At 45.7% G+C, this 13,986-nt stretch overlaps 1 protein-coding gene and 1 non-coding gene across 5 annotated transcripts in view; both read right to left on the reverse strand.

Annotated features, from left to right (window-relative positions):
- ptcd3 (pentatricopeptide repeat domain 3) overlaps positions 1-13,986 on the reverse strand; it is a 56,581-nt gene that overhangs the window by 31,828 nt on the left and 10,767 nt on the right. For all 4 annotated transcript variants that reach the window (XM_070866859.1, XM_070866861.1, XM_070866860.1 and 1 more), the window contains exons 6-9: positions 11,117-11,221; positions 10,412-10,535; positions 6,209-6,321; positions 2,850-2,929 (exon numbers count right to left, since the gene is read on the reverse strand). In XM_070866859.1, coding sequence (XP_070722960.1) covers positions 2,850-2,929; positions 6,209-6,321; positions 10,412-10,535; positions 11,117-11,221 — 422 coding nt within the window. The remainder of the gene's footprint in view (positions 1-2,849; positions 2,930-6,208; positions 6,322-10,411; positions 10,536-11,116; positions 11,222-13,986) is intronic.
- On the reverse strand, positions 1,396-1,482 carry LOC139252922 (small Cajal body-specific RNA 18). The gene has a single exon (XR_011591716.1). It is a non-coding gene; the product is annotated as a small Cajal body-specific RNA 18 (non-coding RNA).

Consider the following 13,986-nt stretch of genomic DNA (forward strand, 5'->3'; position numbering starts at 1 on the left):
TCCAGAACGAGGTGGGGGGGGGAGGCGGGGGTAAGGGAACTCATTAAATTCGACAATAAATCCTATTTAAAATTCTACAAATATTATACAAATAAATCCGACCTGAATAAACATTTATAAGCCAAGAAAAGTATAATTAAACCATCTTCCTACCTGTGTGAAAGTGCTTCAGCCAGGGAGAATTCTGCAGCCGTTCGTGCCGCTGAGCGGGAGGGGGGGGTGGGGGGAGAAAGCCGTTCGTGTCGCTGAGCAGGAGGGGGAGGAGAGAGAGAGGGAGGGAGGGAGGGAGGGAGAGAGAGAGAGAGAGAGAGAGAGAGAGAGAGAGAGAGAGAGAGAGAGAGAGAGAGAGAGAGGGAGAGAGAGAGAGGGGGGGGGAGGGAGGGAGAGAGAGAGAGAGAGAGAGGGGGGAGGGAGAGAGAGAGAGAGGAGAGAGGAGAGAGAGAGAGCGAGCGGGGGGGGGGGGGGGGGAGAGAAAGAGAGAGAGCGGGGGGGAGGGGGGGGGGGTGTGGGCGGGGGAAGGGGAGAGCGGGTCTCGGGTCGGGGCGGGAGAGAGAGGGGGGGGGGGGGGGGAGAGGGAAGGGGAGAGCGGGTCTCGGGTCGGGGCGGGGGGGGGGGGGGAGGAGAGCGGGTGTCGGGTCGGGTCGGCGGGGGGGGGGGGGGGAGAGCAGGTGTCGGGTCTTGTCGGGGGCGGGGAGCAGGAGCTGGCCGTGGGAGGAGCTTTATTCCCGCAGCCCCAGTGAGGCCATTCAGCCAGGGCAAGGGGCTGCGTGCTTCAGGCCCCTCCCACACAGTTCGGCGCCTGGAGCTACTGCACTTGCGTGCCGACTGTAGCGCACATGTGCAGAGGTCCCGGCACTGTTTTCAGCGCCGGGACCTGGCTCCGCCCCCCCCACAGCTCGTGCTGGCTGCGCCGAGGGCCAGAGGACCTGTAAGTAGGTGGAGAATACCGAAGATTTTTTAAGGCGCCGTTTTAGGCGCGAAAAACGGGTGCCCAGCTCGGAGGGGCGCCCGTTTTTTTTCTTGTGGAAACTTGGTCCCATTGTCTCAGAATAAGGTGCCGCCCATTTAAAACTGAGATGGTGGAGGAATTTCTTCTCTCAGAAGGTTGTAAATCTATGGGATTCTCTGCCCCAGAGAGCTGTGGAGACTGGGTCATTGAACAGATTTTTGAATGATAAGGGAGTAAAGGGTTATGGGGAGCGGGCAGGGAAGTGGAGCTGAGTCCATGATCAGATCAGCCATGATCTTATTGAATGGTGGAGTGGGCTCGAGGTGCCAAATGGCCTACTCCTGTTCTTATTTCTTATGTTCTTATGTAGCCCTACACCTGGTCTGGCTTACACACTCCTTCAGTCCCATGCTATGTGGTTGACATATTAATTTTTTAATATAATGTGGTCTCAGACATTTTTCAGCACAGATTCTGTCATTAACGTTCACTCTGAAACTCAGATTGCGCAGTGGGCTAGTCATCATTGACCACTTTTAGGTTTGGACATCTACTTTTTAAAAAAAAACCAACACTCTGACAATGCTCTCACAACCACCACCCCACACTAATCTCCCTGCCGTGCTCATTAAATATAAAGACCCTTGCAAAATATAGCCAAATTTAAAAAAAATACCCAAATGAAAGAAGGATTAAGGAAAAAAATAAAATGAAAAAGGATACAGTTCACATAAAGACTTGGCAAAAACTAGTGTACATCTTTTCCAAAAAGGGCAGAACTGGGAGCACCACGTTTCCTAAGAACATAAGAATTAGGAGGAGTAGGCCTTATGGCCCCTCGAGCCTGCTCCAACTTTCAATAAGATCATAGCTGATCTACCTCAACTCCACATTTCTGCCCGATCCCCATGGAGTCCAATAATCTATCGCAGCCTTGAATATACAGCGATTCAAAAGATTCACAATCCTCACCAAAGCCCTGCACAATTGTAGCAAGACTTGCTTACTCTTATACTCCAACCCCCTTGTAATAAAGGCCAACATGCCATTTGCTTTCCTAATTGTTTGCTGTACCTGCATACTAATTCATGTGTTTCCTATCGGACATCTAAATCTCTGTGAACATCAACACTTAATAGATTCGCCCCATTTAAAAAATATCCTGTCCTTTTCCCAACTCAATGTCCTTCAGGAAAAACTGGGGATGGACAATAAATGTGACCGTGCTAGTGTTGCCCACATCCCAAAATGTAATCCCCTGGGTGAGAGATCAGTTCGATCAGCACTGACTGGAGATTCAACCCTGGAACCTTCTTGGCTTGTGAAGCTCAACACCACACTGGGCAGTCGCTCTACCAAATGAGCATCGACACAGCTGCTACTAATTTAATGAAAATTTGTTGCTAAAATAGAGGTCAAAAACTGTAAAGCCAAACAAACAGAACTTTCTAGGCACTCTGCATTTCACTGCCTAGAGTTTAAAGGTTGAAGCAACCTTATTTGTTGAAGAAGACTGAAATAAAACTCAACAAACATAGAAAATAGGTGCAGGAGTAGGCCATTCGGCCCTTCGAGCCTGCACCACCATTCAATAAGATCATGGCTGATCATTCACCTCAGTACCCCTTTCCTGCTTTCTCTCCATACCCCTTGATCCCTTTAGCCGTAAGGGCCATATCTAACTCCCTCTTAAATATATCCAATGAACTGGCATCACAACTCTCTGCGGTAGGGAATTCCACAGGTTAACAACTCATCTGTGCATTGAGTGAACCCACCAGGAGGCAGATGTTATAATGTTGTAGTTTTAATCCCCTCCCCCACCACAACAACTTCACCGAGAACGATAACGTTGCCGAAGCAGAAAGCTGTACAGTTCCCGAAAACACGAGCATTTTACCTCCAGGTGACACTAAGCAAATCTGACGCTTTGCGTAGACGACCCTTCCGCCTCTTCTGCAAATCCCCGGTCACCTCGTCCTAAAGGGACACATCCGCAAGAATTATTACACAACTCCTTGGTAAGAAAAAGCACAGATACAATTTTAAAAACAGAACGCCACACTTCAAACATCGCTCTCTACATCATCAACAGCTGCGCCAAAAATATCTGGCGGAAATGAAATTCTTAACCGGAGAGAAAGATCAAGGAGGAAAAATATCTTCACCAGTTTTTAAAATGAATATTAAATATATAAGAAACAAAGTGTCAATGCCAAGTCTAAACTGTACAAGGTTCTCAGGCGACAGAAGTGTTTAGCATCAACAACAATGTGCATTTATATAGCATCTTCAATGTAGTGAAACATAAACATAAGAACATAAGAATTAGGAACAGGAGTAGGCCATCTAGCCCCTCGAGCCTGCTCCACCATTCAATAAGATCATGGCTGATCTGGCCGTGGACTCAGCTCCACTTACCCACCCGCTCTCCGTAACCCTTAATTCCCTTATTGGTTAAAAATCTATCTATCTGTGACTTGAATACATTCAATGAGCTAGCCTCAACTGCTTCCTTGGGCAGAGAATTCCACAGATTCACAACCCTCTGGGAGAAGAAATTCCTTCTCAACTCGGTTTTAAATTGGCTCCCCCGTATTTTGAGGCTGTGCCCCCTAGTTCTAGTCTCCCTGACCAGTGGTAACAACCTCTCTGCCTTTATCCTGTCTATCCCTTTCATTATTTTAAATGTTTCTACAAGATCACCCCTCATCCTTCTGAACTCCAACGAGTAAAGACCCAGTCTATTCAATCTATCATCATAAGGTAACCCTTTCATCTCCGGAATCAGCCTAGTGAATCGTCTCTGTACCCCCTCCAAAGCTAGTATATCCTTCCTTAAGTAAGGTGACCAAAACTGCACGCAGTACTCCAGGTGCGGCCTCACCAATACCCTATACAGTTGCAGAAGGACCTCCCTGCTTTTGTACTCCATCCCTCTCGCAATGAAGGCCAACATTCCATTCGCCTTCCTGATTACCTGCTGCACCTGCAAACTAACATTTTGGGATTCATGCGCAAGGACCCCCAGGTCCCTCTGCACCGCAGCATGTTGTAATTTCTTCCCATTCAAATAATATTCCCTTTTACTGTGTTTTTTGCAAGGTGGATGACCTCACATTTTCCGACATTGTATTCCATCTGCCGAACCTTAGCCCATTCGCGTAACCTATCTAAATCTCTTTCCAGCCTCTCTGTGTCCTCTACACAACCCGCTTTCCCACTAATCTGTGTGTCATCTGCAAATTTTGTTACACTACACTCTGTCCCCTCCTCTAGGTCATCTATGTATATTGTAAACAGTTGTGGTCCCAGCACCGATCCCTGTGGCACACCACTAACCACAGATTTCCAACCCGAAAAGGACCCATTTATCCCGACTCTCTGCTTTCTGTTCACCAGCCAATTCTCTATCCATGCTAATACATTTCCTCTGACTCCGCGTACCTTTATTTTCTGCAGTAACCTTTTGTGTGGCATCTTATCGAATGCCTTTTGGAAATCTAAATACACCACATCCATCGGTACACCTCTATCCACCATGCTCGTTATATCCTCAAAGAATTCCAGTAAATTAATTAAACATGATTTCCCCTTCATGAATCCATGTTACGTCTGCTTGATTGCACTATTCCTATCTAGATGTCCCGCTATTTCTTCCTTAATAATAGCTTCAAGCATTTTCCCCACTACAGATGTTAAACTAACCGGCCTATAGTTACCTGCCTTTTGTCTGCCCCCTTTTTTAAACAGAGGCGTTACATTAGCTGCTTTCCAATCCGCTGGTATGTCCCCAGAGTCCAGAGAATTTTGATAGATTATAACGAATGCATCTGCTGTAACTTCCGCCATCTCTTTTAATACCCTGGGATGCATTTCATCAGGACCAGGGGACTTGTCTACCTTGAGTCCCATTAGCCTGTCCAGCACTACCCCCCTAGTGATAGTGATTATCTCAAGGTCCTCCCTTTCCACATTCCTGTGACCAGCAATTTTTGACATGGTTTTTGTGTCTTCCACTGTGAAGACCGAAGCAAAATAATTGTTTAAGGTCTCAGCCATTTCCACATTTCCCATTATTAAATCTCCCTTCTTATCTTCTAAGGGACCAACATTTACTTTAGTCACTGTTTTCCATTTTATATATCTGTAAAAGCTTTTACTATCTGTTTTTATGTTTTGCGCAAGTTTACTTTCGTAATCTATCTTTCCTTTCTTTATCATTCTTTGCTGTCGTTTAAAATTTTCCCAATTTTCTAGTTTCCCACAAACCTTGGCCACCTTATACGCATTGGTTTTTAATTTGATACTCTCCTTTATTTCCTTGATTATCCACAGCTGGTTATCCCTTCTCTTACCGCCCTTCTTTTTCACTGGAATATATTTTTGTTGAGCACTATGAAAGAGCTCCTTAAAAGTCCTCCACTGTTCCTCAATTGTGCCACCGTTTAGTCTGTATTTCCAGTCTACTTTAGCCAACTCTGCCCTCATCCCACTGTAGTCCCCTTTGTTTAAGCATAGTACGCTCATTTGAGACACTACTTCCTCACCCTCAATCTGTATTACAAATTCAACCATACTGTGATCACTCATTCCGAGAGGATCTTTTACTAGGAGATTGTTTATTATTCCTGTCTCATTACACAGGACCAGATCTAAGATAGCTTGCTCCCTTGTAAGTTCTGTAACATACTGTTCTAAGAAACAATCCCGTATGCATTCTATGAATTCCTCCTCAAGGCTACCCCATGCGATTTGATTTGACCAATCGATATGTAGGTTAAAATCCCCCATGATTACTGCCGTTCCTTTTTCACATGCCTCCATTATTCCCTTGATTGTTGTCTGCCCCACCGTGAAACAACCCAAGGCACTTTACAGATGCGTAATCAGACAAACAAATTGACAGCGAGCTAAAGGAGGGGACATTAGGACAGGTGACCAATGGCTTGGTCAAAGAGGCAGGTTTTAAGAACGCAATAGGGGCAGGAGAAGGCCATATGACCCCTCGAGCCTTCTCCGCCATTCAATACGTTCATGGACTCAGCTCCACTTCCCTGCCTGCTCGCAATAACCCTTTATTCCCTCTCGAGTGTTTGAGATGGAGGTTTAGGGAGGGGATTCCAAAGCTTAGGGCCTTAACAGCTGAAGGCACAGTCACCATGCAATAATGGTGTGCATTTTTGCTTGTAATGAACCCTGTTGCACTCTCATTGACAAACAGCCAGCAGCATGCTATTAATGTGGCACTCTTCATACTTGATCCACAGCTTCTCTTGGCTCAAGCTGATCTTCTCGAGGTGGCTCTTTATCGCCATAAACACAAAGCAGATTCAACAAGGTATTCGTGGTTTCAAGAGACACAGGAGTCCCTGTTGAGACAAAATAGAAATATAAATCCTGTGATTGCCACCTGTGTCAGGCAATGTGTCCAGTTAACTGCATAGCTTCCTGGAGGCCCAGCGTAGGCCACTTATCGGCTTTTCAATTCTGGGATTTCGAATGGGCCGCACAGCCCATTAACGGCATCGTGCACTCCCCAAAAATAAATGATAGGGAACATTGGTCTCAGGCAATGTTTCCCCCAAGGGACATCAATCGCGAGGTCCCACACATGCCACTGCAAGAGATACCGCGCGGCCGCACAGCAAATTTAAGAGGGATCACGCACCCCCAAAACATTAGCAGGAACATCAGTCTCAGGTCATAGTGAATCATAGAATGGCTACAGCACAGGAGGCCGCCATTTGGCCAGTCGGGCTCGTACCAGCTCTCTGCAAAAGCCCTTCAGCTAGTCCCACTCCCCCACCCTTTCCCTGTAGCCCTGCACATTTTTTTTGTAACTTCAGGTATTTATATAATTCTCCTTTGAAAGTCACGATTGAGTCTGCCTCCACCACCCTTTCAGGCAGAGCATTCCAGATCCGAACCACTCGCTGTGTAAAAGTTTTTACTGGTGCTGCCTTTGGTTCTTTTGCCAATCACCTTAAATCTGTCTCCTCTGGTTTTCAACCCTTCTACCAATGGGAACAGTTTCGATCTACTCTGTCTAGACCCCTCATGATTTTGAATACCTCGATCAAATCTCCTCTCAATTTTCTCTGCTCCAAGGAGAACAACCCCAGCTTCTCCAGTCTATCCACATAATTGAAGTCCCTCATCCCTGTGTAAGGGGTGGTTTGCAGGGGGTCAGCTTTCCCTTCTGACCTTATATGAGCGGTTCCGAATCGTTCCCACACCCTTGGTTCTAGACACTGGGATTATGAAGGGACTGTGACAGACTTGGACAGACAATCGGTTTCAAGGTAAGAAGCAGGTATGGCTTTATTGTGTTTAAAAAGAAGTAAAAGGCACACCTTTAATAACACACAGACCAATACACACTGAAGGGTACAACACATTGAATAAAATGTCAAATTACAGCCTGTGGGGAAAAGAATACAACTTAAACTCTAAATGGGGTAAAAAGGAGAATGCAGATACATTTACACAAGTTATCCCAGCCTCCCCCCTCCCAATTCCCCTAACTAACTAAGTTATAGCTCTGAGGGTTCAGGGGCTATGCTCACCAATCCCTTTCGACAGTTGCCGGTGAATCACGGTTTCGGGGTTCGCTGCACTTGGCCTTCTAGGCGAGCCGTACCCCGGACGGAGGAGTGGACTTCGGACTGCGTAGTCTTCGGTTGGGGTGCATCCGTTGATGCGGTAAGTTGCGTTTTGGATGTTTGGGGTAAGTACCCACTTTCTTTGGTTAGGAATAGTTTTAGCTAGTCCCCTTTGGTAATTTCTCACCCGTTGGGTCATTCAGAAGTAGATTGTAGAGTGGAAGTAAGGGTTGATTCTTTGGTTTTTGCTGAGTTGGTTTCGGTTGGTCGTTTCGCTGGTTGTGGTGGCCCGGGTTGTCAATTTGGTTGCTGAAAACCTTCCATTTCGTGGGCCTCGTGCTCGGTCGGTTCCTGATGAGTTCTGGTAGTTTCCGTCACTATTCCATTTCTTCACTGTAGAGCAAGCAGGCTGCTTGTGTCTGTCTGTGCTCCTGTCGAGTCTGTGCGAGTTCCAGTCTCTGTGTTCTGCTAGCTTTGAGTTCTGCTAGTTTTCCTGTGTTCTGCTCGTCTGCGTGCTGCTCCTCTCCTTGTAAAAATTGGGGGATAGATATACGCCAAAAAAAGGCTCCGTTATCTCCCATCAAATCTCTTGGGCTCTGTTTAAACTGTACTGTCCATTGATTTTCAAATGTCTCCTTTGTCAGCAGTAACTCGATTAGGGTGTGAGAATGTGCTATCACTGGTTTTGCATTGTTTTAGGATTGTCCAGTTTCTTGACCATGATTTCCATTGTGCTTGATTGGGTAATTCAATTATCTCTTAGAGGGTGAATAGTTCCCCCAGACAGTCTGGGGTCTTTAATACACGAATTTGCTTCAGACATTGGCTTCACCTCCTGTATTTGGTAACTCTTTTTCGCAGCCAAAATGTTGTAGAATCTTAAAATTGATAATGCTCCTTCCCATAGATGTTTAGGGGATCTCAAGCTTTTGTAATTTAGGTCCATTTTGAATTCCCTTTCCTATGAGTCCAAACACTGGGGGGGGGGTGGTCTCCATGAATGCATCCCCTTTTATCCCCCGCAGCCTTCGTCTGCCCCTTTAAACTCATTTTAAAAGCCCAGAAGGGATTTTTCTCCTCTGTAGGGGAAAGGTACCTTGAATCTTTGCGAGATATTGGTAAATTCTACACCTGGAACCATTCTTTTCTGCACCCTCGCGAAGGCCGTCATATCCTTCCTAAAGTGCGATGCCCAGAATTGGGACATTGTACTCCAGTTCAGGCTGAAACAGCGTTTTATACAGGTATGCTTTAATCATCAAAAGATTTAGATCAATGACTTCAAACTGACCTACTTTTGTCCAGCAGCAGGTTTGAGCCAGGTGTTTGAAGGGAAACCTCAGCCAGAGTGGTTATTCAGACTGAATATGTAAAGCACATCAGTTTCCTGCTAGGCTGCTGATGAGAGTCTTTTAATTTGGGAAAGAAGAAACTGCACCACTCACCATCTTTAGGTGACTGCAGTGAAAATGTTTAAATAATATCATTCAACAGAGAAAGGGGCACTTGGGAGCAGAGAGGCTCAAGGTGTGGAACTACTAATATAATAAGTGTCACAAGACTGATTTTACATATGGGCCAAAAGGGAAAGAATGTCCGGATGGTGAATTCTCCATTTGAAGTATCCTCTCCTATATTTGTGGGAAAAAGTCTAAATATTTCTTAGCTGTATTATAGTACAGTGAAGAGAGCACCATTTCTGGCCTCCCTCCTTACAGGGCTACTCCAGGTAATGGGGAGAGGCTATTTGTGTCATGGACCTGATTCATTCATTCGAGGACAGAGCTTTGGAATGATCCGGAACCATCAAATCCCAGAAAAATGACATTACCATCAGAACCAAAAAGCACTCTCCCAAGATCGTCCTTCTCCTTCAAGTGCAGGTAAAAGCACGTCATAGAATGGCTACAGCACGGAAGGCAGCCATTCGGCCCGTGCCGACTCTCTGCAAGAGCACCTCAGTTAATTCCACTACCCCACCCTTTCCTCATAGCCCTGCAAGTTATTTTACTTTCAAGTGCTTATCCAACTCCCTTTTGAAAGCAGTGATTGAGTCTGCCTCCACCATCCTTTCAGGCATAGATTCTAACCATTTGCTGTGTAAAAAAGTTCTCTTATGTCACCTTTGGTTCTTTTGCCAATCACCTTAAATCTGTATTCTGGTTCTCGGCCCTTCTGCCAATGGAAACAGTTTCTCTCTGTCTATTGTCCAGACTCCTCATGATTTTATCAAATTTCTAGTCTATCCATGTAACTGAGGTCCCTCATCCCTGGGATCATTCTCGTAAATCTTCTCTGCTCCCTCACCAAGGTCTTCACATGCACTTTACGTCCATGTACTTTATATCGCCGACTTGAGATGGATCTTATGTCATTTTTTTTCTGTCTCCAATAGCAGTTGGTAATTCATCATCATTATCGGCGGCCCCTCGTATCGAGGATGACCTGCTTCCACACCAAAAAGGAATGAGTTTGCAGGTGTTTGTAATTATTCCGCCACTCACACCCGATCTAGACAAACCTTTTTCTAACTTCTACCACCTCAAGTTGGCCCATCATCCCTTTTGTCTCTCTAATCTCTCCTACCTTCCACCCTATCAGACCTTCCCTTTTGTTCTTTCTTCCCCTCCCCCTTTCAGTGCTCCTTAAGAATCTGTTCATTTCAAACATTCGCCAGTTCTGATGAAGGGTCACTGACGTGAAACGTTAACTCTGTTTTTCTCTCCACAGATGCTGCCTGACCCAGAGATTTCCAGCATTCTGTTTTTATTTCAGATTCCAGCATCTGCACTATTTTACTTTTGTACTCTATATCGTGTTTAGCAACAGCTGACACGTGATGGAAATCAAAGATTACCTGCTTGCGCAAGTTGGTCGTACAGATCAACAGAAGCTTTCACTTTCCTGAGCTGAATGTGTTCTTTTAGGGCAGCCTCACTCACATCATTTATCAGAGGCTCCAATTGCTCTGGCATCAGACACTACAAAAGAAAACATTTTGCTAACTTGCTTTGAACAACAACTTCATTTATATAGAGCCTTTAATGTAGAGAAATGTCCCCAAATTCTTTATCGTGTAGGTTATAGAATGGTTTGGGGTGAGGGTGAGGGGGGTGTGGCACACAGTAAGCCACGGAGAGATAACCCAAAGCTCAGTGGAAAACACAGACATTAAGAAGGCCTTTGGAGAGTTTAGAGAAGGGAGTCCCAGAAAGTAAGGCTGAAGTGACTGAAGGTTCCACCTCCAACACATGAAGAATTGCCACTTGAATGAAATACTAGAAGGCTGCTCATGCCCATGGAACCATATCTCAGGATGATTCAGCACCTTCAGCAGAGGGCAGAAGACTGGAGTAGGGAAAAAAGAGCAACAAAAATAAAACTGGTCATCAAGCTCAGAGCAGGCGGAGATTCCAGCCTGTGAGCCTCAAGTCAGGAATCAGATGCTAGAAGAGTACTTGAAAATAGATACATTAAGAAAATAGGTTTAAGCCTAGGTTCTACAATGGAGAGCTTTAATTACAGTAAATGATTATATTTACACAGGAAGGATACAACTTACGGGTATAGAAGGTTCAGCAAAATCCTTCTGGAAAAGGTTGGGATAGGTGTTAACAATATACTTGGCAGAGTTACGTCCAGACTCGTGTGACAATGAGTAGAGACGCTGCAAGAGAAGGAAAGGATGTTCAGGTTTACCTTCAGAGAGTTGTGCAACTTGGCCAAGATCATCCCAGAAGAGTTTAGCAAAGTAACCACATGATAATCAAATGTATTTCCCACTTTCTGATCAGACCCAACCCCCCAAAAAACATCCCCTCAACTTGAAAAGCACTCGGGCCAAGTGTAAAAACCTTATGTTGTGCTAATCCTTCAATGGATTTTCAGTTACATCCTTGAACTTTCTCTTTTCATGAGCACACTATCATCGAACAGGACTTGAATCCTCTGTTAAAGGCTCCTTTTAACATATTCTACATCTTCTTTATAAGGCTAAATATATCGGCGGCGTTGCAAGCAATTAAGAAAGCAAAAGGTATGTTGGCCTTTATTACAAGAGGATTTGAGTACAAAGAGTAAAAACATCTTATTGCAATTATATAGGGCATTGAAGACCAAATCTGGAGTATTGTGTAGTTTTGGTCTCCTTACCCAAGGAAGAATATACTTGTCATTGAGGGAGTGCAACAAAGGTTCACCAGACTGATTCCTGGGATGGGCGGGGAGCTGGGGGGGGAGGAATTGTTCGATGAGGAGAGATTGAGTAGACTAAGCCTATATTCTCTGCAGTTTGGAAGAATAAGAGGTTCGCTCATTGAAACGTACAGGGCTCGACAGGGTAGACGCAGGGAGGATGTTACCCCTGGTTGGGGAGTCTAGAACCAGAGGGTCACAGTCTCAGAATAAGGGGTCGGCCATTTAGGACTGAGATGAGGAGAAATTTCTTCATTCAAGAGGGCGGTGAATCTTTAGAATTCTCTAGAGGGTTGTGGAGACTCAGTCATTGAATATATTCAAGGGATCTATAGATATTTTGAATATTAAGGGAATCAAGTGATTATGGGAATAGTGGCGTTGAGGTCGAAGACCAGCCATGATCTCATTGAACGGCGGAGCAGGCTCGAGGGCCCGAATGGTCTACTCCCGTTCCTAATTTTTATGTTCGGACGCCAACGGAATGCAGACTTAGCTGTTGCGAGACGCCAACTGAAAAGTTGCTGTCAATCGCTGCAGAGCCGAGCGCAGCTTGTGATTCACGGATCCCAGGGGCGCACTGTGTGAGTAAGTGTACCTGGGATCGTGCTCCAATGAGGAAACAGAAGGTCTCCCATTCTCCTCTACTAGATACTGTGGAATAGGGAGAGTATAGCATAGAAACATAGAAAATAGGTGCAAGAGTGGGCCATTCAAGTCTGCACCATCATTCAATATGATCATGCAACTTCAGTACCCCAATCCTGCTTTCTCTCCATAACCCTTGATCCCTTTAGCCGTAAGGGCCACATCTAACTCCCTTTTGAATATATTTAACGAACTGGCCTCAACAACTTTCTGTGGTAGACAATTCCACAGGTTCACAATTCTCTGAATGAAGAAGTTTCTCCTCAGCTTGGTCCTAAATGGCTTACCCCTTAACCTTAGACTGTGATCCTTGGTTCTGGACTTCCCCATCATCGGGAACATTCTTCCTGCATCTAACCTGTCCAATCCCTTCAGAATTTTGTATGTTTCTATGAGATCCCCTCTCATTCTTCTAAATTGCAGTGAATATAAGCTTAGCTAATCCAGTCTTTCTTCATATGTCAGTCCTGCCATCCCGGGAATCAGTCTGGTGAACCTTCGCTGCACTCCCTCAAAAGCAAGAATGACCGTCCTCAGATTAGGAGATCAAAACTCTACACAATATTCAAGATATGGCCTCACCAAGGCCCTGTATTACTGTAGTAAGACCTCCCTGCTCCTATACTCAAATCCTCTCGCTATGAAGGCCAACATGCCATTTGCCTTCTTCATCGCCTGCTGTACCTGCATGCCAACTTTCAATGACTGATGTACCATGACACCTAGGTCTCATTGCACCTCCCCTTTTATTAATCTGTCACCATTCAGATAATAATCTGTTTTCCAGTTCATTGGATATATTCAAGAGGGAGTTAGATATGGCCCTGACGACTAAAGGGATCAAGGGGTATGGAGAGAAAGCAGGAAAGGGGTACTGAGGTGAATGATCAGTCATGATCTTATTGAATGGTGATGCAAGCTCGAAGGGCCGAATGGCCTACTCCTCTACCTATTTTCTATGTTTCTATTACACATCACCCAGTCTAGGATGGCCTGCTCTCTAGTTAGTTCCTTGACATATTGGTCTAGAAAACCATCCCTTATACACTCCAGGAAATCCTCTTCCACAGTACTGCTACCAATTTGGTTAGCTCAATCTATATGTAGATTAAAGTCACCCATAACTGCTGTACCCTTATTGCACGTGTCCCTAATTTCCTGCTTGATGCCATCACCAACCTTCCTACTACTGTTTGGTGGTCTGTACACAACTCCCGCTAACGTTTTCTGCCCTACCCATAATGGGCCCAAGTTTCGGGCGCCGATCTGGATGCCCATTTTTCGCGCCACAAAGTGCGCCTAAAAAAACTTACAGATTCTCCGGCTCCCTGCTGGTCCTCTTGAGTCGGGCGCGGCGCAGCACGAGCTGTGGGGGGCAGAGCTAGGTGCCTGCGCTGAAAACAGTGCCGGGACTTCTGCACATGCGCGCTACAGTGGGCGTGCATGTGCAGTAGCTCCAGGCGCCCGAAGCACGCAGCCCCTAGCCCTGGCCGAATGGCCTCACTGGGGCTGCGTGCATAAAGCTGCCTCCCACGCCCAGCTCCTGCTTCCTCCCGACTCGACTCCCGACGCCCCCCCCCCCCCCCCCGG

This window comes from Pristiophorus japonicus, chromosome 2 (genome assembly GCF_044704955.1).
Source record: "Pristiophorus japonicus isolate sPriJap1 chromosome 2, sPriJap1.hap1, whole genome shotgun sequence".
NCBI lineage: Eukaryota > Metazoa > Chordata > Chondrichthyes > Pristiophoridae > Pristiophorus > Pristiophorus japonicus.